The sequence below is a fragment of the Conger conger genome, chromosome 4, assembly GCF_963514075.1.
Source record: "Conger conger chromosome 4, fConCon1.1, whole genome shotgun sequence".
NCBI lineage: Eukaryota > Metazoa > Chordata > Actinopteri > Anguilliformes > Congridae > Conger > Conger conger.
The window spans coordinates 45556253-45582759 of record NC_083763.1 but is presented as its reverse complement, the minus strand read 5'-3'; the positions used below and the strand labels follow the sequence as shown (position 1 = coordinate 45582759).

The 26507-nt window shown below is 43.9% G+C and overlaps 1 protein-coding gene across 8 annotated transcripts in view; it reads right to left on the bottom strand.

Annotated features, from left to right (window-relative positions):
* The window catches only part of lpp (LIM domain containing preferred translocation partner in lipoma), a 273606-nt gene that overhangs the window by 44781 nt on the left and 202318 nt on the right, over positions 1-26507 (bottom strand). For all 8 annotated transcript variants that reach the window (XM_061240899.1, XM_061240898.1, XM_061240902.1 and 5 more), the window contains 2 exons: positions 22185-22523; positions 1796-1895 (listed from right to left, as the gene is read on the bottom strand). In XM_061240899.1, coding sequence (XP_061096883.1) covers positions 1796-1895; positions 22185-22523 — 439 coding nt within the window. The remainder of the gene's footprint in view (positions 1-1795; positions 1896-22184; positions 22524-26507) is intronic.

Sequence of the window (26507 nt, the reverse complement as noted above, 5' to 3'; positions counted from 1 at the left end):
CTACCCTTTTTTCGAGCACATGACCTTGTGGCTGGGGAGAGTCCCTCCAGCTAAGCCAACTTCTGTTTAATCAGAATTTAAGACGTATCGGGATGGTTGTGGTCAGGCTGCTCTCGCCATTTATTGGAACAAGCCGAGAAGGAAGCGTATTTCGGGAAGGAGAAGAGGCTGCGTCCAGCTCAGTTTGGGGCAGTGGGGCTTTTTTATTTTTGTTCTTTTTTTTTCCTGTACTTCTGCAAACCGGAACGCACCTGTTGGCCTCTGGCCTGTCAAAAAAAGACAACAACTCCTCGGGCTAAAAGGCTGAAACAGACTTGAGGTCCAGTCTGTCCACATCCCTATTTTTTTGCATATCCTCATTTCAATGCACCGGTCCATCACAGAAACCTCAGCCGGGGGTGGGGGAGAGATGGCCCATTGTCTGAGCTGTGACACGCGCCGGCTGTAAATGAATGCCAGACGAACCAAAAATATCTATTTATATGATAATTAGAAATGTGCGTAAACCGATCTCACTTCGCCGCCCATATGCGCGGGCATAATTGCCAAGCTTGACATATGCCTGAAAACTCACTCCCACGCGTTTTTATCTGCTCCCAACAATAGGTCGTTTGACGCTCTTCGGAAAGTCGGTAAAAATTGTACTCGCTGTCAATAATGGTCGGCTGTTACGTCCTGCATAAATTCAAATAAATGGGATTTTGACATTGTGATTGGCTCCCTTCAGGCTTGGGCTGAAAACATGCGGCATCTGTTCTTTTTCCTGGAAATTCAGCATGCATTCAAGTGGTACTTTGTATATCAGTATCAGTATGTGTCAGGGTCTTCCAAGGATAACATTATCAAGCCTGTAAAACAAATGGGACCGTTGTGCACCAAGGGCTCCAGGCTTAAGCATGAAATGCTTCTGTCTCCCACTGAGGACCAGCTATATAAAAGAACATAATTGTGCCAATTCATCTGAGAAACAAAATGGAGTGGAGTTTCTGCAGACGTGACTTTTCCCTGCAGTTCTATAGATACAGTCTGGGCCTTCCTTCCTTCCTCTCAGGATTTTATTCAGATTCATTACACAATCTGGGGGTACACCAAGCCACACAACGCAAAACACTGAGCTGATGTTCAGCGCTTTGTTCCGCAACGAAAGTGAGCACAGGCCGACAGAACTATTTCTGTATTTTTCTTTTGCCATCACTGTTGGACAAAACTAGTGTGCCGCCATCTTCTCATTTTACTTGTTGGAAGAGGGGAGAAGCGAGTGGAGTCCCCATTCCTGAAACTGAGTAGCCCAGAGGACCACTCTTGCTGAGAATGGCAAAAGAATAATACAGATTATCTGTTGTAAGGTGAGAGAGAGATCAGAGCCTGGGCTTTCTCTGAATGTGACAAGTGCACCTCTGAAGCTGTGGGCCCAGGGCAAACGCACTGGGCCCTTGCCTTCAGCTCAGTCCTCTAGAGTCACGAAGGGGGCCTTACTCACAAGCTATACTGACTCACTGCCATCTGGGTTTTTGTTCACCTGGCCCACATGCCACCATGTCTCCGTGCAGACCTCTTCCCCTATTCCTGTGGGAGAGGTTTCCTGTGAGGTTCTGCGTAACGGCACCGAATGGGTCATGACTACGAGCTTGTGGGCTTATTACTGGAAGAGGGCTGGGACGATGTGGCGATGCACCTAGCACCCTCTACCAGGGACCTGAGTGCAGACAGACCACAGTTGCGCGAGGTGGAAGCCAGTGGTAATGGTGAGAGAGAGTGGAGCTCCGTTTACAGTTTGGGGGAGGGGGTCTCTCACCGTAGTACTCCTCGGCCGGGGGGTTGTCCATGTCGTGGATCAGCTTCTTCGTCAGGCGGTCCAGCTCATCTTCGGGCTGGCCCTGGGCGCTGCCGGGGGCCTGAAAGACAGATAAAGCGCAGGTGTTACTCGCGTTTACTGTAAGCAGGACGGTTGAGCTGCTTACGGCAGTTACGATGCCGAAACTGGACTAACCGGACCGTGGAGTATTTGGAGTGGCCTCCAAATCTTCAATGTACTTTTTCTTTCCTGTTCTAATAACATTGTAACCACACTTACTTTTCCCCCAGTTTTGAATAACCAGTTGTACAGCTGTAGTTGTCATTTGACAGTTTCTCAGCTGAACTGCACAGCCAATGTACTGGAGGACCACACTTCTGATACAGCTGATGTATACAAACTTCAATTGCCCAATCGACTACTGCACTTTCCAGGGGTCAAGCTTCAGTCATTTACATGTCACCCCAAGAGATTTCTCAACCTGTGATGGAAAACAAGGCTTTATGAAACCAAAAGTGAGCAGGGATTCCCTCTGCTATCAGCAACTTAAAATTGTTGTGTTTTACAGTAAACAACAAAGCATTTTCATTAGCTTAAAGAAATCAGTAACTGTCAGGTCATTGTAGGTCCAACCATTATGGGGTTCCTGAAGCTTACCGGCATCACTACTCCAGGCAGAGTGCAGGAGCTGAACACACCACCTGGGAGTTCATACTTTTCTTTGTGTTGAGTTTTAAGGTCCAGGTAGAGCCACACTCTGCCGGTCCCCACCAATAGAGATGGTGGAGTGAGGCTTCCTTAGCCACATATTGAGTGTTGTGCTCATATCCGGTATCAGTGACTCCCTGATATGAGCCAATCAGGTGAAGAGGTCATTTGATTGGTCCAACTTTTTAAAGAATAGTCCAACTCCACTCAACAGGGTTAGGATAAATTCCATTTCAGTTCGGGAAATGAATTGAAATACAATGAATTCGTTGAAAAATCCTCATAGAACTCTACAAGGTTTCTTGATTCATTTTCTGAATTGAATGAACCGAAACGAAATCGACCCCCAACCTTTCCACCCACACTGGGGTTCATTACACTTCACTTTCCCATTATTACGAGGTCAAACTAAAGAGCGCCCGGCAGAGGTCACTACCGAGCGTGAACCCACCCGAGGAGCGACAACAAAACCCATGAATCGCCTGAAAGACCGTGCTTAAAATACGACAACAGGGCCCCTAAAGGTGAAGGTGGGTCGTTCGTATTGACGGAGAAGCGTGCCCTATTAACCCTCCCATGAATCACCGCTCTTATTTACGGTTCGCACAGTCGCGCCCCAGTCATTTCTGAATTTACCGTTCCCTGAGAGGAAGCGCGCGCTTATCAAGAGGCGGTGGTGGCAGGTCAAGGACGAGATGGCTTTGCAGCAGTGCTGGCCCGTGATATATGAAGACCGCTGGGTCACAGGCCTTCCACACACTGCTGGTCAGGCACATGCGAACAGCTCCAGTCCAACTGAGGACCCCACGCCCCACTGTGGCTGCACTAGGGAAGAGATCAGTGCCTTCAACCTCCGAAGGGCTTCAGAGTCGCCGGAAAGGCCTTTGATGACGGGGAAGGGCCGATTTGCATATTGCTTTATTCAACTGCCCGCCAATTGAATCTTCGCACTTCACAGCACAGAGGGTAGCCGGTCAACTCCAGAATAATACAAACCTCATGACGATAAACTTTGTGAAAGTTAACTGAGAGCGGTAAAATGATTGCTTTAAAAAGTAATTAAAAGACGGAAAGAAAGGACTCTATAAGAAGGCACTGATCTCTTCCCTTGGTGCAGGCACAGTAACGCCCGGGGTCTTATTATGACAGCTCTGTGAATCAGACTAGAGCCATGTGTGCTTGTGTGCCTGTACTCAATTGAAATCAACACAATTCACAATGTGCAATTTTAAAAGATGAGACTAGAAATCTGACTTGACTGTTGTTGATTTTTGGGTTTTGAACAGTTTGATATCAGTCCCTTGTGTTCAGGTATCAGTATCCAGACTTGGTGTTTCAAGAATGAACATGATTGCTATGTCAGGTTTCAGAGGAAGTATAGTGCTTTGCATTTGAACCTACTGTGTGGTCAGAAATAAAATGCCAAGTCTGGCTGCACTCCAACATTAAGCACCAACAGCAGCATGATAACCCTTTATACATTGCTATTTGAATTGGCCACTGCATGCTTCTTGTCAATCTGCTTTTGACAAATGCTGGGAACATCAGCTTGTGAGGCCTGATGGGAAAGTATGGTGCCCTTCCAATGAGAGCCATCTGACCAACCTACTATGTCCTTTGCAGACAGAGCCTTTTGAACCCTGCACACTCAAATGGACACAGTACGGTTTTTCTTCCCAGAAAGGGGTCAAAGCATGGCGGGAACTCTTGCCCCAAACAGTGTCACAAGACCTATCTAGGACCTAGATTTGGCATTTTCCTATCCTAACTGGGAGACTTACACTAATGGCACATATTCAAATGGCACATACACCAGAGTCACAAGTCTGAGACAAAGAAAAAGAGAAAACAGATTAAATCCATGTGTAGGGCTCTACGGTGCAGCCATTCCAATTGATGTAGGGTAACTGGAAAAATAATGTAACTTTTCCAACATAGCAGCATGTGTATAAAAGTGTCAAAATTTTTGCGTAAGGCCCTGGCAGTGAGAATACTCAGCTCAGTCAGCCTGGACTCAGAAAGGTGCCGCTGAAGATGGCCGCGCTTGCGGGAAAGGAAGACCTCATTTGCTGCTCAAACTCAGTCTGTTGCGTAACATTGCAGGGGCGCTTCCTTCCTTGAACTGGCCCCACCGGCTTGAGCCCCCACCTCCACCACCTCCCTGTTTCTAATAATGTGCCCTGTGCGGTAAATCGGACACGCGCTGCCAAACGCCTGTCAGCCCAGCGCAGGGCCGGAAACCGCCCTCGAGTGGTTTCGACGCATCCTGCTCTCACAGGTGGTCTCTCCTGCAGCTGGTCGGAGACCTCTCGCGCACAAAAGCGGCAGCCAGCTTCTCCTCTTAAAAACATTCCTTTAAATGCTGCCGTCGAACGATAGGCCTGTCTGCGAGAACATTTGACCAACTGCCAAACGGACTCTGGCTTCCAATCTACTCCTTCTGTGAGGAGCCACAGTGAAACACCTTCAGCGAGGACCTGTTACGAGAAAAGAAAGCTTTCTCGCTCCTCTTCAAGCTATCTTGTCAGATAATCCAAGTGGTGGAACTGGTTTAGGGCCTAACTTGAACTTATTAGCCCCCAGCTAGATGGGGAAAACCTTCACATTAATCACATCTGGATTTTCATTGCACCGACATATTTGTTTAAAGCTCAAGTTATACATTGTGAATTCATGGGTGCACGGCCAAAAACGATGAATTGTTTGTACTTTTTATTATGAGAAACGAACGTGAGGTCACGGGAGTGTCGCCTAGTCAGTGTTAATCATGTCAACAGAAGAGTGAATCTCAAACTTCATTTAGAACTCGAGCGCTGAAAGGATACCATCTGAACAGAAGGAAACAACTTTTTTTAATTACAAAGAAACTCTAAATCTTTAATTAAAAGACCAAATACCAAATGTTCTTCCCCCACTAGCATTTGAGCACGCTGTTGATTGACTTTGTTTTGAGATATGCATCTCATTAAACTATTTAGACCCCATAAATTGTATTATAAAATCTAATCATGCCATCTGAAAATGGATACAGGAGTGGTTTGTCATTTAATTCTAGGTCATCTTCATAAGCTTTAGATAAGAAATATCATAATTAAATCTATCAACAGATTATTAATTAAAGGGCCTGACGTGCCGATGTTTTTAACATATATTATAATCGTGTCCCTATTTTCACCAATACTATGAACAAAATGACAGTTTTTACTGACTTTAGACAAGACACAGGACTTTTAAGTCATACATACAGTCACTGATCATTTTATTAGGTATACCTGTACACCAGCTTGTTAATGCAAATATTTAATCAGCTGAACACGCTGCAGCAACTAAATGCATAAAAGCACAGACATGGCCAAGAGGTTCAGCTGTTTTTCAGACCAAATGTCAGAATGTGATCGAACTGAGTGAATGATTGTTGGTGCCAGACAGGGTGGTTTGAGTATCTCAGAAACGGCTGATCACCTGTGATTTGCACAAACAACAGTCTCTAGTTTGCAGAGAAGTGTAAATAAGTATAAAAACGAAATACCTAATAAAGTGCTCCCTGAGTGTATATGTGTGTGGTAAAATGCATGGTTTTATCATATGTAATATGGTAGAGTAGTGTAAAACTGTATAGATAGTGTCGAGTTCAGTAGAGAGGGGTGTCTGTAACACTATAATGTGTGACATTTTTTTGTTGGGTTTCTCTCAGTTGGTTGCCAGGAAATAATGGGTGTCTAACAGTGGGCCTCATTAACTTGGGAGATCGACACGTCGGGGTGTAAATCCCCCCGCTGTAGGAAGCGTGTCCCAGGAGACCGCTTCCCTGCGCCTCTCTGCGGCCTCACTCTTAAGCATCTGTTTGGGGCCGCATTTATAACAGGCAGGGGATCACTCACTAAGAACTTCACGAGGCCGCGGGTACATGGTGGCGCATATTAGCGTGAAAAACCCCTGTTTGTTCCTGGTCTAGTAAAACCTGATGAGCTGGTCCATAACATTTACAGGATGATTAATCAAGTAAGATTTTGGTGCGTAATAGAGGGGGTCATCACAAAGCTTGTCAAATTAATCAAATAATCAGCACAGGACCTGAATGAGCGCTAGGAGTTGTTGGTAGAACCAACATAGCCAGATGTCCAAATTAATTCCCCCAAAAAACTTCCCAAAACGCCCATTTTCAATGGACTCACATACAATTTTGTTTTCAATTTGTCCCCCATAAGTAGTTTTGAAATCTCCCATTTGTCATTGACTCTCATACATTCCACTGTATAACTTCCACTATGAATTTTTTCATAGATTTACTGCTAAATCCCCCACATTTAGCAGTAAATCCCTCAGTCTGGCAACCCTGGGTAGAACCCCCCAAGCAGAAAAACAGATGGCCCATTCTTGTAGCAGTTAGCCACGGAAGGGACCTGGCCCAGTAGTGCCAAGATGAGCCAAGAAACAGAGCTGGACTAGAAACAAAGTGCAGGAATAACGTGTCTTGAATTCACTTCATTGGAGTCTGCAAAGGGCACCGTGATGGATGCTGCTAAACACACACCGAGAATACAAATGAACTGTGAATCATATATATTTTTATTTAAATGAGGGGAAACTTTTTAAATCATATTATAGTAGCTTACGGTCAGCATTCTCTGTTCATTATCGCGCAGAGACAAAGGAGGGATGTTTTTTACACTGTTGGTATCAACCCATCATCACGGCTTTGAAAGGCGATTAAACGCTCCCATTATATGCAACTAATTTTGCCTTTAAACTTCGCTTACTTCTTATCCACTCGCTGACATCCGCAACGTCTCGTTTCGGGCACTTTAAAGAACCTTGTCTGAAGGCCTTTTGTGGCGACGCTGAATAATTTTTCACATGAATAAGAAAGAGAAATTGCTTCCCGTTCTTACTGATTGCCACAATGTTTTGTTCAGCTTTCAGTGATTCACCCAAAACAGATAGTAGAAAATAGCTTTCTTTCGGTCTCTCCTTGAAGGGGTTTTTACTTTCTACACAGCCCACGGAGGGTCTGTGTAATTTTTTGCCGTGGTGCAACACTAGGCTTCAGGCACTTCTTTCCTTTCAGTTTTCAGCAAAACAGCAAAAATACAGACCTAGGCAACCTGCGCCATGACGACGGTAGTTCTACTTGTGAAGTGCCCCTGCAGCATAATCTAAGTACAAATATAGTTTGCCTAGCAACAGGGTGTCTGCAGCCACCCTGCTGGTATCTCTTCACCTCCCGTCTCTGATGGTGATACCGGCTAAAACCTGATCCGTACCGGCTCCCCGGAGAGCAGCCACGGGGTGGGCTTTTGGGAGGACTCGGAATTTCATCTGAGCTGACGACCGGGCTGGTGGCCCCGTCACCTGTTTTTGACCAGGTGACAGAGGGAGAAGCAGCGGTTGAGAGTCCGAAATCAGAGTCACCGGGCTCGTTCTGCCGGAAGGATTCGGATAAAAGCAGAGGACTAGTGTCCAACTGAAAGAGAAATGGCCGATGGACATTGAGGCCCTCTCTTTCATTCGTGTCGCAGGAATCGACTTCCGCTGCATTTCCAGCTATCCAAAGAACAAGGTGGCTTTGCCAGAACAAGGTGGCTTTGCACTTGTTTCACAGGGACTACGGCGATCTATTTCCCGCTGAGCTCTACTGACATCTGTTTAGAAGCAAAAATAAAGACAGCACACGCATTATCTTCCTGTAGAGAGAAAAAGATGCTGATCTTGTAGGGCTTTCCCCTATCGGTTTTGATAGTCACAACACTCTCAAAAGACAATGTTTACTAAGTGCAGCAGGGGCGTCCGTGGGGGAAACAGTTTGTATGATGTAGGGAAACCGGTTATGGGGGATTTTGTGGACTGAATGCTTGAGCAATGAAGCAGTAATCAGAGATTATATTTTGAGAGATCATGCCAGCAAGAAGCCTGAATAAGACATACAGCACATTTTATCCATATCTTTTGAACAATGAAGAATGTTCAGCAATACCCTTGCACATGTACTTAGATGTCAGGGGAGGGGAAGGGAGGGGGTCCATCAAACTATTCCACTGTCTTTAGTTTGGCTTTTTTTCCTTGTTCAGTTCCCATAGAAAAACATCTACTTCTTATTCATGATGTGTGTACGGAACAAAGGAATAAATTCCCTGGCAAGCATACCGTATTCCTTCAGATTAAATGCCAATGAACCTTGAAACAAATGCTCTTTAACTTCAATGAATCCCAGGCACAAGAAAGAACATGGCACAGGCTTTTTAAGATGCTTTATGTAAGTGCAAATGCCACATCCCTCTTTCGAGTCCAACACAGGGTGTTAGCATCACGGCAAACAGCGGGAGTAAAAGCACTTGCAAAAATAAGGCGGCTTATTCAAATAAAAGCAGAAGCAAATCCTCCTGTGCCGCGATCTGTTCGGAAGGTCCTGCTAGGCATTCACACGGAGAAATGACTGCTTTAAAAAGGACGTTCCTTGAGACTTCCTCAAATAAGTGATTATGGTGGGTTTTAGAGGACTCTAATAAGGTTTTAATACAATGCACAGGCTTTTGTGCAAAGGCCACAAAGCCTTTCGCTTCCATTTCGGCCTTAAGAAAAGGGGATTCCGATACCAACTTGGCATCCGGTGCTAAAGTGAAGAGGCACAGATTCAATCTTGCCACAGTGTGCTTTGTCCTTTAGTCTGAGAAATGAATTGAAGAGAACGCTATACTTTTACCTTGCTGTCTGAAAATCTGGAGTGGGGTAGCTGCTCAAATCAAAGCGGAAAGTGGAAGTAGAAATCTTAAATATGAATCAAAGACTCTAAATGCACTGCCCAAATGTAAGGCACAGCTCGTGGTCTGATTAAATGGTGTCCCCTTCGACTGGTTTGATGTGGGTGGAAATTTTAAAAGGTTCATGTAAGTGCAAGTGACTAGTAAGTATGTTGGGAGATGAGCTTTGAGATTTCTTTCAACTCTGAAGTGACATTCTGTAGCGCAGGAGAGGGCCGACAAGATAAAAGTGAATAAGCACCTGTGATTTTTCTACTTCTCAACTGTAAATCTCGAGGAACTGTTATCACAGCAGTTATCAAAATGTGATAGTCAATCATGCAATGTCTAAGTACGCTCTTCTTATTTCTTGAATCCAGAAGCATCATGTGCCCTTTTTTAAAAATAAAGGAATTATACAAATTCAAGGCCACCTTGTGAATAGGCGTGCATTGTGTACAAATACATTCTTACCAAATAAATAGGTCAGGTTATTTCAGCTCCAATTAAAAATCTGGAAAACACTCAAATTTATGGAAGCTGTGGAGATGACGGAAGTAGTGCATTACAATAATTTCCACATAAGATTGGGTTAAAAAAAAGACTGTGTTCTTTGCTTTTAATTTCAGTGAAATAGAATTTCACCATTTTGAATTTCAAGCCATTGCGAACTGTGTGATGTTGTTAAAGCAATGTAAGATGTTTTTGTTTCTGTGAGTGAGAGAGGGTGTGTGCATAAAAAAACTAGGTCATAGTTTGGGAACTGACATGTTCATCTTTCTCCTGCCACAGACAAGTAAATATCTGAAGTGCTAAAAGGGGTATGAGACCATTGTGTATGCCAGACTTTGAGAGGAAATAAGACTCCACACTAAGATGAGTATTTCTTACCCTGCTTATCTTAATTACACACTAAGACAGTAACACACTAAGCAGACTTATCTTACTGGTTTAGGTGGAAACTGACATTGTGGTCCTGTTGTTTGCATCAATGTGGTGTCCTTCAATTATATTTAGATGGATGTGGTTAATCTAATGAAGCTTTACACCGGTTTATGTTTTTTTTTTTTTTCGTAATACACAGTGCAAAGTGTCTCCTGTATAATTAGATTTCTCAAGCAAACAACAAAGTAACCTTTTTTTCCAAGTAACTGAACAGTGACAGGCAAGTAACGCTTCATTTGGATGAAATGGTGGAAAAGGTTATCTCCTGTCCAAACACCACCACACTGTTTTCTCTTCTCTCTGAAAAACAAGTGAAAAACACCAAGGGCTGCACTGAAATGTGGGTGCTTTGAATCTGTGCATGTTTTGCTCGACTGAAGAGGTGAACAGTTGCAGTTATGCATCCAGGTGTGACTGTGTAGGCTAAGGGCCTCTGTTTCCCAAAGGAGGGCAACTGGGGCAGGAGAGGTGCCGAGAGAGACAGGAAGCTTTGTCCGCGCTTGGCCAGCAGGTGTCGCTGTCACGTAGCGGTTATAGAGGGATGCACTCGTTGGTGAGGAAATGCGGAATGACATGGCTGAAACAATGGTAAGAGTAACATGATTCACCTGTACTAAAGCAAGCCAGTTACAGACACCAGACCCAAAAACAGGCCGGTCTTGTCATAGTGCTTTTCCCACTCAAATCGATCAAGCCACTTAGATTGAGCAAGTACATCCACATAAATTCCCCCGGCTCTCAAACGTGTCAGCAATATTTCAGCTGTAATCACAATCGATGCCGGCTTGTATTGTCCAACCGTCCGCAGTTGTAGGCAAAATAGAGCAAACTGGGTAGACAGGTTATAGTGCAGCAGTTAACTTCACATCTGTTGTTTAGAATGAACATGCAAAATTAACATTTTCCAAGCAGGTCATTTGTCAGCTAAGCAGCAAATATGTTTCTGAGTCAAGGTTTGGTGTTTCCGCTTTTGACTTGTCGTTTAGTCACCCAGTTACGCTGAATTCAATCTTCACTCCGCTCTACACTGTACTCCTTCTGACCCTCAAAAAGCCTCTAAACAGAGTCCTCCTCTCAGTTCTAATTAATATGAAAAAAATTATCATCCAATTAATACCATTATACAGTTTAATTGGAAATATAATTAGCTTGCTGTGTGATTTCAGCGTGAGCAACCTAATTATAGGAAAACAAATTTTTCTGAATTTAAAAATATTAAAAATATATTTTCATAGCCTATCACATACACATTTTACATGCGTATGGACATTTACTTGTTTTTAGGTGAAAACATGCATTTGTCCTCAGGACAGAATCACTAATTGTGCCGTTTGGATCACCGAGGTGCCCCCGCACCCGGACAAGAACGCTGTGTTAGCGGGAGAGCTACAGCTGTCACGACCAACAACTAGCCTAAAGGACCCCTGGCTTAATCCATCCATTACATTACATGAATGGCATTTGGCAGACGCTCTTATGCAGAGCGACGTACAGTTGATTAGACTAAGCAGGAGACAATCCTCCCCTGGAGCAATGCAGGGTTAAGGGCCTTGTTCAAGGGCTGTGCGGATCTTATTGTGGCTACACCGGGATTAGAACCACCGACCTTGCGTGTCCTAGTCATTTACCTTAACCACTACGCTACAGGTCGCTCCACACAGGAGTTTCTGCATCCCCTACCCCTATCCCTGGACCCAATTCTGCATGAGTTAAAAAGAAACACAAATGGCAATAGACAAATACAACAAAACCAGCTAAGCAGAGATGGCATTGTACTGGACAACAGAAAAAAGCGGAGTGTGATGATACTCAACATGGTTCGACCAGCTCAAGCTATGTTTTGAAACAGCTGGTAACTGGTTGACCACTTCAGACAAACTCCATACTCAACATGGTTTTGAAACAGCTGGGAGCTGGTCATTTTAATCATGGATTTTACACAAGGGACTCAGTGTTCTAGAACTCATTTCCTTTGAATTGCCAGTACATTCAAATATTCAGTTAAGAACATTCAAATTACATTTGTGATCTTACACCTTAAAAGTGTTAAGGCCCTGGGTCAAGAACTCAACACAAATATGAGGATATGCACACACACACACACACACACATATACACACAAATGAACAGTCTTACGGACAGTTCAGTCCTTGGACCTTCCTACCGATTTGTTCTGGGGCAATGAAAGAAAGGAGATGAGAAAATAAACAAATGGCCCCTCGTTTCAGGTTGCCGTAGTACAGGGGGGCAGCCGGGCGGATATCGATCCGCCCAGTTATTTACTGTCAGTTCGGGCCGCGGCTGAGAGAGGGGAACGCGCGCGAGGTGCATTATTTAAGCCTGGCTGTCTGACAAGTTCAGCTGATATATTGAAGCGCGGATCCGACGAACAGGTCATTATAAAACCCAAGCCACTTTATGCGCTTACGAGGCTACGTCGTTAGCAAGGTGAGGAGGGGGGGAAAAAAAACAATAGGTTGCAGTATTACTTTGGACAGATTGAGCAATCTATTTCTTAGCATGGAGGCTTGTGTTATACTTTCTACGGTTATGTCGATGACGTCAAACCGCAACGAACACGTGTTTGGAGCATTTATACTTTTTTGCAGTCATGTCTCCACAGCATTCATTGAATTTCCCTTAATTTAAACTCCGAGACACATTGAGAGCAGGTGTCCTCTTTTACAAGTGTGCCGAATATACACAGATACACATCAAAATGATATTATCTCAAACTCTCCTTGCAGCTGTTATTTCCGTGTGGGCACGGATCGCGTAGTTAAATAATTTTGGGGCGTGCGTGGAATGGCGAGAGACAGTGCACACAAGTGCAGTGTCGTGTCTGCTGATGTGACATCGCTTTGGCCGTGCGGACCCTCGCGGATGCGAGAGAGACAGAGAGCGATAGAGAGAGAGGGAGAGAGCCTTAGGACGGCGTAAAGGATATGCCTCTGCCCTCCAACTGACATCAGTAACATGCCCGTTTGATTACATACATGTCACTCGCTGGAGATTCCTAAGTTCTACGCTGTACATCAGCCAAACCACCAACAGCAAGCGGGGTTCCTAAATGGCCACGCTCAAGCCCTGAGAAAGGGACGAGGAAACCCCTGGAAGGCCGTGCAGACAGGGACTCTAATAGAAGTGTGGCAGGTGGCCAGGGAGCACCTCGGGTGAGGGAAAGAGGGCGAAACCCGAGGCGGACACCACCTCTCCGCGCTCTAAAGCAGGGATCGAGGCGAGTCACTACGCTGACCTTTACTCTCCGAAGCATTCGGAAACTGGAGCCCCGCGACCCCCCAGCGAGCCCCCCGCAAAGTGTCACATTATCATGCAGTCATAGGCAGACCGAGGTCCAATTATAGGCCGCTGCTACATAGCACCTGCATGCAACAGACGCTACGGTTCGCGCTCCAGGTGCCTTATCACCGTTACGGTCTTACCCGAACGTGCAAACGGGAACCGAGTTCATATTTTGCACGGTCCGGGTGTAAATCGGTGCCAGCTGAAACAGTTTACAGTCCGAGCGTATGCTCCTTTAGCCGGAGCGGCTAAAGGAGCTTCTCAAACGGTGCTAGATTCTGCTGTTCAAAATCAAATTACACTTTAAAAAAAACAAGCCTCCCAGTGTGTAACCACGGTTACTGGGGTGGAGAGTACAGGCTGTACCTTCAACCTGGCTTCCTTTCCGTTTAATTGAATCAGTACTTATGTTACATTAAAATGCAATCCCCCCCTCACAAAAAAGTCATTTGTCTCATAATGTTACAGAGAGTGCATGTCCTTTCATTTCCTCCCTAATGTGGCCAGGACAAGCAGAGAACAACAACAAGTCTTATCTCTATGAGCTCCAGACAGTGTTCTCTTAGCACAACTTTTTTGCCTCAACAGTACAATAGTCAAGATTTTTGTATTAAAACATTGTTACAAGACCATTATAAATCTCTTCTGATCATTGAAAAAGGCTCACTGACATGTTGACTCTCTGCCTGTATTTTTAGTCCGCAAATTCGAGTTGACAATAATTCAAGCGAATTGGCTGAAAATTGGTTATAATTGCAACAGCCAATGGTGTTCCAGCATTCACAGAGGAGGGATAAACCTTATTGTGGTTTGAGGTTGTTTGTTGCTGCAATTCCTCTCTTGACCATTAGAAGTCCAAAATGAGCTATTGTACCTTTAATCTGGTCATGCGAATTGCAACTTCAAAAACAGCGTCTTCGCTTTCTTCGCCCGATATCACGACTCGCATGTCCAAAAGACCGCGTATGTTGTCCCATGCTTTCTCTGACCCATTTATATAGCTGGGTTAATACTGGAACAATTAATCAAGAACACAACAGAAGCAGCCCTCGGGAGACTCAGGACCCTGACCTTTTCCGGGTTCAGGGTTCGTTCTGGAGCCCGTGCAGGTGCCCGTCCACCTAAGAAAAGAGAAGAGGTTCTATGCCATCAGGTCTCAGCTGTGGAAACAGCAAGCGGCTGCTATAGGTTCTCTTTCCTGTTGCCCTTCTTTTGAGTTATTGTACTATTGACAGTAACTTTAGAACTTTGTTTGGCTGGCTGGTAGTGGGAAAGTTGGGTATGCAATATGTATATAGTGGGGTTTATCAAATCGCAGTCCTCGAGGGCTGAGAACTGCTGCTTTCCCACGCTCCCTTAACTGAGAGCCAGGTTTGAAGACAGTCTGGCCAATCAGTGGCACTAATTTTCCAGTTAAAGAAACCCAGGGCTGGATGTGATGATCCCTGACCCCAACATTTTGAGTTAATAAGGACCTATGGGGAGGCAGGAGGGCCGTAACAGTGATTCGGAGGTCATGCGTTATCAATGGCTCATGATTGAAGTTCTTCTATGCTTTGAATACAAATTCTGCACATGAAACTATGTGTCTGACTGGCATCCATTATGGGATAGTCAAAAGTCCATCAGTGAACCAGTCAAAGTTAACAAAATGGCTTTAACATTCGGCATACTCTAAATGCATGTATACCACTACCACTGCATTAAACCACAGGCTTTTTTTCCCCAACTGTGAATATCAACTGAGCAGTTGTGGCAAATTGACTGGATATGAGATCTCACGTTCAATCAAATGTTAATTAATAACCACGGAATTCACCAAAGATCTTATTTAAATGAACAACATGTTTGTTGTTAATCTCTGACATCTCTGCAAATTACCCATCAACACAGCAGTGACATAAAAATAACAAACATGGAATTGTTAAATAAACTAAGAAATGAGCATGTTGAGACAGGGGAACTGAACCCTGTTAGTCAGAATGGCTGGGCTCCAATTAACAAACCAGCCACTGATTTCTTTCTTATGGTAATCAATGCTAACCTGAGTCTGGCAGATACAAATGTAATTATATCAACATGCCTTGCACGCTTTTTTGATAAACAATAACCACGTCCTTTTATTGATCCCTTGCAACAATCTCCACCTGAAACCATTACTCATCAGGTCTTCATGCTGATTAGCTACATTAACACATTTTAGGTGAAAATGATCAAAACAACAACAACAACAACAATTGTGTTGGTCTTTTCTTGTCCACTGACATTGTGACTTTGACAACAGCAAGAGAAAACCAAAGGCCTGCTTTACTGTAAAATCCAGCTACGCCACTTGGCCAGCTTGAAAATTTAACTGGTCAGGCTGGTCATAACCCGTTCTAGCTAGGTAGGAGCTGGTCAAGCTAATGCTGGTAGCTTGTCTGAGTTGTCTGTTTCAAAACATAGATTGAGCTGGTCAATCCATGTAAAGCTGAGAGCTGGTCTGAACTGGTCAACCAGCTCCCGGTTGTTTCAAAATCCAGCTTGAACTGTTTTTTTTGTCCTGTTGAACCCAGCGTAACCATGACAGGTATCGCCCCTACACTCTCTCTCTAAACTCCTCTGGGGCCACACCCATGTAGTGAAGGCAGGGCTCTGGAACCGATTGTACCGCGCATCACCATTTCATACGTAGCAGGGTTTTACAGACAGGATCGGAAAAGCCCATTTACACCAGAGCCCCATTGCGGGGAACGAAAATGCAGTCCCACTGCCAGTCAATATAATGATGTGCTCGTTTCACCCAGAGACAAATGGCCAGTGTCAAGTGTGGGTCATAAGAGGACAGCCAGCGAGAACATGGAGCAGGGGCCCCCATTTGAAGGTGTTATTTACGACCGAACAACCAGGCATACAGTCCCCTCCCCGCTTGGCTAAAAACGTTAGCGTGGCAGAAAGGTGAAACGGCCTGTTGAAGGCCTCTGTGTGGTAGTTAAGATGGCGTAGGGAAACAATGGGTACGCGAGAAACGTATGGCCGCTGCAGTGACTGTCCGCGTAAATCCAATGGAGGAAGCACATTTTTACCCAGAGCTGTCTGAGTGTCGAGCAGCCTCGTCACTGCTATACGTCAGCGTAACAAAAGAGCCCTCTAGGACCAGATTGAGGGACGCCGGTGCGCGTCTGGCCAGCAGCCAGGCCCTAGAGAACAGGCACTGCCGCGTAGCTCCTTTGAAGGAAACCGAGACATCAGTCTCCGGCTACACCACCTGCTGATAGCCAGTGCAATCAAAGATGCGCCGTCCATCTCGGTTATGGTCCTCGGAAAGCAAACAAGGTTTATTTTTCTCAGGCGGTTCATCTGATTAATGTTAATGTGACTCACCCCTTAGCTTCCTTAAAATAGCATCGAGGCCCTTCATCACAACCCACACGCTGCCGAGAAAAGTGTAATGTATAATCTAAAAACGTACAAGCAGAGTAACAAAGGGCAGAGACGGAGTAGATGGATCGACCGGCATGCCACGATAATGGTTTTCCAGCAGGAGGTTTGCGTTATTTTTTGAATAATCCTATTTCTTAAACTTCGTTTAAGGGAACAACATGGCACGTGTGAACTGATTCATTGTCACACTGGATCAGCCCGAAGGCCAGGGGAAGGAGGTGGTTGGGTCACCAACGCTGTATCCACTGCAGCTCACATGGGTGCTGTGGCAGTTAGCGCTTCAGAGCGTCTCGCTGCAGATATCAATGCAGGGAGCTCCATCGGCGATTCAGCTCATGCTAACGGAGACCATGGCTATGCCTTGCACAACGCTCTTTATTTCATTGCTCTCCCCCAATTTCAAATGAGGTGACCAAAGCCAGTACGAGACCCCTGCAGGTCACGTCAGCCGTCCAAAAATGGGTTGTGAGCAGTCGTCTCTTTGCTTCGAGCATGGAAAGAGCAGCGGTTTTTCGGCAACCGCTGACAGGAGCCGGTGCGGGTGCTTTCCAGAACGTCAGAGAAGCGAAGCGACTGGTATTCGAGGGGAAGGAGGCGCCTCCGCATTAAAAACCGCCCGTTCGACAGTGGAACCAACAATGACCTTCTAGGGGTGTTAACTGACTGCAGGGGTTGAACACTTCAAAATAATCCCCCCTGTCAAATGTCACTCAAGCTCGGCAGCAACACAAGCCATCATCTAGCTCAGCCTCATTCCGAGTCAGTGAGTCGAGGGACAAGGGAAATTGTTAAATTAAGCGGCAGCCATGAAATCTGTACATTAAAAAGAAAAAAAGATCAAAAGCTAGCTGGTGGACCCGGGTAATTAAGTCTCTGGAAGGCGTGTTGACTTGAAAAGCTGTCTCTGTCCATTGCACTTTAGGACAGGAGCCAATCAAGAGGCAAAGGGGACAGGAGAGAGAACGCTTCTGGCGCACAAGCTTCCGCTTGTGAGAGCTGATTATAGACTATGGCTGACACTGACCTTTGCCGATTGCTCTCAATTATGTGCAATTATCCCTGTAATATGATACATAATCCTGCAGAGTGCAAATCCTCAGAACTAATGTCAACATGCCCAATTGCATTTATCAAGTCAAATGGCTACTTTTGACAGACAATTAGATATACTCTACAATAGACACACATACCACAGCGAAAGATAAAAACAGGATCAATAAGCTGATCAAAAAGGCTGGGTCTGTAATCCGCGTGTTAAGGTCACTCGGGAAAAGAGAATAAGGGCCAAGCTGCAGACAGTCCAGTTTTACGAAGGCCACCCATTATATGGAGTTTTTAATAATCTTAGAAGTCCATTCAGTGAGCGATTGGTGATGTGGTCACAGCAGCAACTGTTTCAGGAGAGGTCAGGCTTTTTACAGCGTTGTTGTATTGGTACTGTAATGGTTGTATGTTGTGTATGTGGTGATGTGGTGGCAAATGAGATTCCCCAAGGGGGATGAATAAAGTTATCTATCTATCTATCAAATGCCAATTTATTACATAACTAAAAATATGTACTGTTTTCTCTCAGATATTCCAAACACCATAGAAGGGGAGTGAAGACAGATGAGTACATTTAAATATGGATAAGTGTATATATATGAGTAACACACATTCTAGACTATTATTAACTGCAACTTATTTTCCGTAATTTTTTAGCACCTATTTACAAACTGTGAATAGAACAGACATAAATAGAAAAACTGATTGGGGCTTAAAGATAAACCAGCTTATGTGCTTGTTCAGACAATGCAGGAAATAAAGGAGAAGAACCAGTAGGGTTAAACACATGATGGGTAGGCAATTTTACAGGTGTAAACATTACAAACCTTTTTTTTTTTTATCATCGTGGCCATTTAGATTTATTAGTTCATTAAAAAGAAAACGGCGTGAATATGTTGCGTGGTGAAGCAGAAAGATGTCCCAGAGACAATGTGTCTAGACTAAGCACTATCTTTGGCAGTAACATTCTTTTAAGCAAGACTCCAACACTATCAGCAGGAAAAATGTTGGAAAAGAGAATGTCTGCCAAGATGGGAGCTATACTGGATTTAAATAGCTGTAAAATATATTGCAGTATCTTCCCTACTTTACCTTCTTGCATATACAATAATTTACCCTGATTACAAAGCATTCAGTGGGATCCTCATGCATTATATAGCAAATATAAAACATTACTGTATATTTCCTGTCAGATTAATAAAGCATTCTCATGAAATACAAATTGCTGGCTGTGTATAGTTCAGACTTGGGTTAAATACGTAATTGCTTTGAATTCAATACTTTTCTGTGATCGATTGATCTTGCCTCGTGCAACTGAGCCAACCAAGAGGAAGAGAAGGCATGGTTTGCACTAGTTGCAAAGTATTTGCTTGGTTCTAACACATCAGACAAGTTCAGTAAAGTGGAGAAAAGCAATTGAATCCTAAACAATTTTGATTTGACCCAGGTCGGGTATAGTTCCAACCAGCCAACCAGCCGAGTGATGATTAGCGATAATCGCGAGCGCGCACAAGGCGCTCCGCACTAGAGGCGCCGTCGTCATAGCGACCTTTGTGTTATTAGCGTCTGCGGACTTCCACGTGTATGGAACCGAGGCGGCGAGACCGCTTTAATCGCGCCGGCCCCGCCGTCTCGCCGCCAGCGGAAAGGCAGCCGCTGGGGAGCAGGTGCACTCCGCTTCTCCACCGAGGTCCCGAGGCATCCCCGTAATTAGCAATTAACACTGATCCAATTAACCGTCGCCTGCCGCCGTACGCGTCTACACCTGTCTCGGAAGAAAAAGTGGATCAAGTTCACGCTGTGCTCTTGGAAGGCTGCGATCTCTGACACTTTGAAAAGGCCCCTGGTATTGGGACATTACCAGTCGTAATTATAAACTTAGGGGGACTCCGCATCCAAAAAGGAACGGCTAATGAGGCCGTGTTCAATGATTCAGGCATGATTCTCGCTGGTAAGAGCTGGCTATTTGTCATTGCAGTGATATCTTACTTTGCACTTGTTCCAATCTTTTCAAAAGCAGTGTAGCTTTCTGCCGATTCATATATCATACCCTTGTACGTACAGTATATTATACCCTTGAATACAGGGATAATTTCCTTTCATCTACAATCAAAGAAAACAGACTGGATTTATTTCCCTTGCAGTGCACAAAACCAATAAACAAGCATATTTATTTTCATAATGAACCATAGTGGTATTAAAACAGTCATCTAATAAATTGTAGATCTGTTTCTCACAATATTAATTAGTTTCTTAATGCACAAAGATGCTTACTGCAGTGAGGTATTTAATTTATGATTAGTAAAACAAAGTCCTTGATGAGCTATTCCCAAATGTGAAATGGTGCCGTTTGGATCGGCGCTGGCATAAAATCCTTGAATTAAAGGATACTCAAGGGCCCAACACTTTCCAGAGATTGCACATGACTGAATGTGCAGAGACTACAAACGTAATGTCTCTGCACATTTACATTGCTCTAAATTTATATTTATTTAATGTCCTCTATGAATGGTTATAAATAATAGTTATTTTTATAACGTAGCAAAGTTGCTTTAGAACAATGAAAGTTCCAGATGGAAAAGGTTCCTTATAAATCCAAACCTGCTGTTAGTGTTCCATCCTTGAATAAACTATTTGTTCAAGATGCGACATGAATAACATCACGCACCAGACATATTCAAATAAACATGGGCCAGAGATCGTACCTCGCCCATAAAATTCCACTTAAAGAATGCAATTTTTCTAAATATTTTAGAAGAATATCCCCATAACTGCTTTTTAAAAGAAGGTTATGGCTAGAGGAAAATGCATGTCACAGATATTTTAAACCAACAAAGAAAAAAAAACCCAAGGACTCCAAGCCCTGTCACTTAGAATTGCACTAATGATACATGTTTATAATATTGCGTTACGTTGTCTGTTACGCAACTTGATATTTGTTGTCCTGAAGGTAGTATGAAAAGACCAACTGCTTGGTAAGATGAAGAATGATAACTGTTTTTTGAAAGCCTTGGGTTCTTTTTGTAGAAATCTCAGCATCGGTAGCAACCTCAACTTTCTCCTGAAGGTCAAAAATTTAAAAAGGAATACAATTGGAAACAGTCTGTTAGTCCTCCTTGTGCTCAAATGAATGATTTATTCAGTATGTTAATTCAGTATGTTAATCAAACCATGCATTCCTTTTTTTAATCAGAATGCTTCAATTGTAACATTGAACATTTATTTAGTTTCTTGGATACCCTTTTCAGAAATTCTTCCTTGAAGGTTTTCCATCTTTTGTCAGTTTAACCTCAGTTTAGCAGGACTCGCTCTGTTGTTTCTGTGTACATTGCAAGGCCTAAACCGACTGTGTTTTTCATCTCAGTTCACCTTGAGGGGATTTGAAAAGCTCTTAAAGCATAAACATCGCTAACCTTACGTTTCTTCATCTGAACACAATTTCATTAACCACTAGTGGCAGTACTGTATCATAAACTTATCAGGCTACCCATAATGGCACTGGTGCCTGACAGACTTTTGTATGTTACTGACTTATCCATGCAGTCAACCCACTTTCAACAGTAGGCAGTCTGAAGTTTTTACAGAGTATGCCTGTTGGTCCAACATACAAGATATTCCAAGTACAACTGCCCTCCCATATATTCTTGATGGTAGATCTGTTCTTCCACTCACTGGCACAGGCATCAACTCTAGAAGTGTAACCACAGTATAGCAATGGAAACCCTTCAAACTGGGGATAGGGTGGTCTTTGTAGCAATGTTAATGCAAGAATAACGCATTCCACTTGAGGGATAAGCCAAGGACATTGCCGAATGTATGGTTTACATAATTGAAGCACAATGCATAGACTGTGATAGACCCAACCACTCCATGTGGGAGTCAAATGTGCTGAAGCTCCAGTGAACACGCTAATTTCTCCCATTTGTCTCCTTTGCCCTACAGAGCTAATCACTGTGTACATGCCTCTTCAAATTAACCATCTGCTTTGCTCAGACGCACGTTTGTTGAGGCCTCTCCTAAATCACCAGTAGTTCTTACCGGCAAAAAGCAGCTTGCCGTTACCTTTCAGCGGCTAACGACATCAATTAAATGAATGATGATTGTTTCGTATTATTGTGTCCACCCTCCGCCCCCCCACCCAAATGAAGTGACCGTTCAGCCGAGGCGTCGGCCATTTTGCGATGGGAACAGCGCAGAGATGCGTGCGAGGCGGAGATGGGCGGGCCTACCTTCTGCGGAGGCGCAGGAGCAGAGGCGACCTGGAGGGCTGGAGCTGGTTGGATAACCTGGGGAGCGGCGGCGTGGCCTGGTTGGGGGAGAGCCTCCGGGGTGGGGACGGGGGCGGGAAGCTGGACGCTTTGCTGAGGCCCGGGGGGAGGGGGCTGAGGTGCAGTCTGGAACTGGGGAACGGGCACAGGGCCAGGGCCTGCGGGGGCCGCCGAAACCTGGGGCTTGGGGGCCAACTTCTTGGTGGCCGTGAGAGGCGGCAGGGACGGGATGACCATCCGGTTGTGAACGCTGATCGGCGTCGAGGAAATCGAACCCGTCGCCGGAGAGCCCCCATAATTCTGAAAAACAGAGAGGGGAAAAAACAAGCCTTAAGAGTGACTGTAAATAAAGTACATTCCTTCCCCGGCAGAATAACCTCACTGAGAGCTGATGAAAAAGGAATACCATCAACTCAGGGCCACGCGTATCGATCTGGAAACGCCAGCCCGGCACGAGTTTGTGACAACCTCGTGCATGCTTTACTGTTTAATTTTTATTTGCACCGGAAAAATAAATAAATAAACATTGCAGCGTCTCGGACCAAATTACTCGGATACATCTCAATGCATCTCTTTAAATCTGGGATCCGTGCATATAATGGGTATCATAAACATACCATGTTCTGGATCCACAGTGCACTTTATTGGTTCCTATATGAAAATGGTTTATGAATATTGTACCGTACAAAAATTGTGCTCTGGGCAAATGCTGGGGGGCTCATGTCTGCATGGGAGTTATTTATACTGTGTCTTTGGGTGCAAGTAATTATCCAGCCTGCTTCCTTGGTATCGATTGCAGAGGTACCTAGACACCGGCGAGCCCGTGCAGCCCGGACCATCTCCAGTCATAAACTATGGCTCATAAAGCCGAGAGGTGGGGATAAATTGTTTTGGCGGAGAAATCATGACGGCGCATCGGCAGGCGTGTTGGACACTTGTGCTGACGTCGGCTTTTGGGAGCCGCGGGAGGCGCTAAATTAAAGAGATTTGTGCCGTTCACACCCGAAGGGGGGGCGGGGGGAGGGGGGGGGAGGTTGGCGACGGTGCTTCTTCGCGGCGTCCCCGCGTGACTCGGGTTCATTTCAGAAACGAAAAAGGACCCAGACTCCCCTGCATGGTCACAAAAGGCTGGCTTTCGCAATGCTAATTCGTTTTACGGTTGCCATGGCGCTGCAAGGTCAAAAGCCTTTCTGATCACTTGAAAGTACCAAGTCTTGAAAAGACACGCCATCAGTAACAAGGCCTCTCTACCCATGGGCCTAGAATCTTTATGGCAATGACTGGATTTCTCAAAATGCTTTTATGAAAAGATTGGCCTCTGACCAGGACAGAGAGAGGGCTATTTACATCAGAGAAGTCAAAGTCCGGCACGCAAGATTCCCATCTTAACTTAATGGACTCACTGCAACAGGACAATAAATAGATAATTCTACAGTAAGATACTACAAGAAAAACACTTCAAGCCAGCCTCTTTCTTTCCCAGTGTCAGATACTCTGCTGTACTAAAAAATAGCTGTTGCCACATGTCATTAACCTAGGCTGTTCTTTCTAGGTTACTGCCTTGAGCCAAAAATTCAATTATTGGTTTTATTACAAGATGAGAACAGACTTGAACTTGAAGTACCAGTACAATTTTTAAAATAGGAAGGAAACAAAGACTTGTGAACAACTTAAAATGGAAAATTTTGAATTTGACACATTGCATAAAGCAAAATGTGTATTAAGCAAAAAAAAAAAAAAACATTATTATAACTGACAAAAACGTTCAGGCAGGCTTGTAACATTGACTATGTGCATTGAACTCATACAAACATGCTCAGTCTTAACTATGATAGACTGGCAACATGAATTTGTGTTCACTTCTGTCCAATACCTTGCTTGTCTACTTGCATTCTTTTGGGAGTGGCACTTTTTATTTCTGTGTTGTATCTGAAAAGCATGTGTCCAATAGTCTGAACTCATTCACTCAATGATCCAATAGAAGGAGGAGGTGGGGAAGACAAGAGATGATACAACAGTGATGAGATGGGTTTGCGGGAGATTAGCCTTGGAGACTAACATAGATAGCTAAATTAGAAAACATATTATATAGCTGCCGTGTTATTAGCTAGCTAACTAAATTCAGTTTTGGGGCCTTCAACCCTGCATTGCTCCAGGGGATGATTGTCTCCTGCTTAGTCTAATCAACTGTATGTCACTCTGGATAAGAGGGCTGCCAAATGCCATTAATGTAATGTAATGTAAGAATGAATTGATGCATTTGTGCGTATGCGTGTATATATTATGGAATTATGCAGGCAGGCTTGAGAGCAGACTGAAATCCCCTGGTGTTAGCACAAGCAAATGTTTAGCTAAAGTTAGCTACCTAAATACAAAAACAAGTAACGTCAGTTAAATAGCTAAATTGCCTGTGTGAAAAGCGACTACCAAAGCTGATGTTTTACGAATCATATCAGATCACAGTCCCTCAGCTCATTGCTATCACAGCACACAGTCATCTGTGCAGAGAGGTGGTGTTGAGAATGGGGCATATACATTTTTGGTATACAAACAGAGGAGAGACAAATCCTGCATAGTCGGCCTTTAGAACTATCCTCCTTTCAGAAATGGACACAAACTTTTGGCTAAGAATGGCAGAATGGTATGACCAGCCACTCAGTGGTTTAAGGGCCCTTTCTGTCCTGAACACCTACACACACTGCCACAGACAGAAAACTGTATTGAAAGGATGTGATCATGCCAAAAGACAGATGATCCATGTTCTCTTCTCAATCTATCATGCTGTTTAAATTACGTAGCTTGCATTTTGAAAAACACGGGGTCTTTACAAATTCAGAGAATATGACTGCTGTGGACACCAACTCATATTACCCTTCAAAGTGCAAGCACATAAAAAACAACTCAAAAGAACGGATTTATTTCCGAGTAAATGGTGATTGATATAGAATTTTTTAAATGAGTGCTTATCTATCTTTGAATAGAGCCTAAAAATGCCCTACAGTAAGAAAAAATGACTTAATTTAAATGTTCCATAGTTAAATATTCAAGATTATTAATTTATCTATAAAGGCCTTGAAACCTAACATTTACTTAGCAGAGCACTGAAAATGCAAATGGGCCCCTGAAAATAATTACACTGCCATGGTAAATTTTCCACCAATTAGAGCATGGAAAAATTAAATCCTTTATTAGGTCATGAGGCTGTGAGTAGGATAAGATCTTCAGCGCTGTCTTACAGTATTGTAGATATTATTTCCATTCTACTCAATTCATGTATCAAGATACAATAATCTCACATGATTGCTGTGACAATTGTCTGTAAATTGCCAAGTACAGCCAACAAAGAATGCAGTGATACTCTGAAATCACAAACCGGCTTGTTTCATCCCTGCACTGAACACTAAACAGACACTGTAATGGTAAAATAGTAATATCAAGTTTTTGCCACGTAATTTGGGTCATTACCCTGCTGGAACCGAAGATTCATGTGAAGTTCTGAACAGATTGTTTATTGCTGGACAGTCTCTGTCAGTTCAGCCAGTAAGCTTTGCAAGTTTTGTAGGCAGCATCTTGGTCTCTTCTCTGACAATCTTGCTTCTTGTCCGGTTCATCAGTTTGGTAGGATGGCTTTATATTGGTAGTGTCTGGGTTTTGCCATGTTTTTTTTGTAGCTGGGTATGAGCTGCTCATCCAGTTATTGCTGTTTCTAAACATAGCTTGAGCTGGTCAAACCATGTCAAGCTGGGAGCTGGTCTGAACTGGTCAACTAGCTAAATCATGTTGAGCTGGGAGTCTGAACTGGTCAAAACCTAGCTTGAGCTGTTTTCAGCAGGTTTACAATGGACCTAATAGGATAAATGAGCTCATAGGAAGACTCAAAATATTTGTTCTATCTTTTTATAACCTTCATCCTTTTGTCTCCAAACAACTTCTCCTTGAAGTTCCATGGGCTGCTCCTTGGTCTTCAACACAACGTTACTGATATTCTCTGCTGTTTCAGTTGTGAGACCTCAAGGGCACTGATATTTATTCTGTAATTATGCAACTGAACAATGGTGGATTCAAAATCAACAGAGGTCGACCTCATTAACGTATTTACAGTAAGTGATCTCTCACGAAAATGGAATGCACCAGGCTCAATTTAGGTTCTTAAGACAAAGGTGGTGAATGCTTTCAGTAATTTTCAGGTTTTTATTTTTATTAGACTTTTTTCATATAATTCTGAAGACATATGAATACTTTATTAATACATAATTCACATATGGAGTCATGTTTATAGGAGTT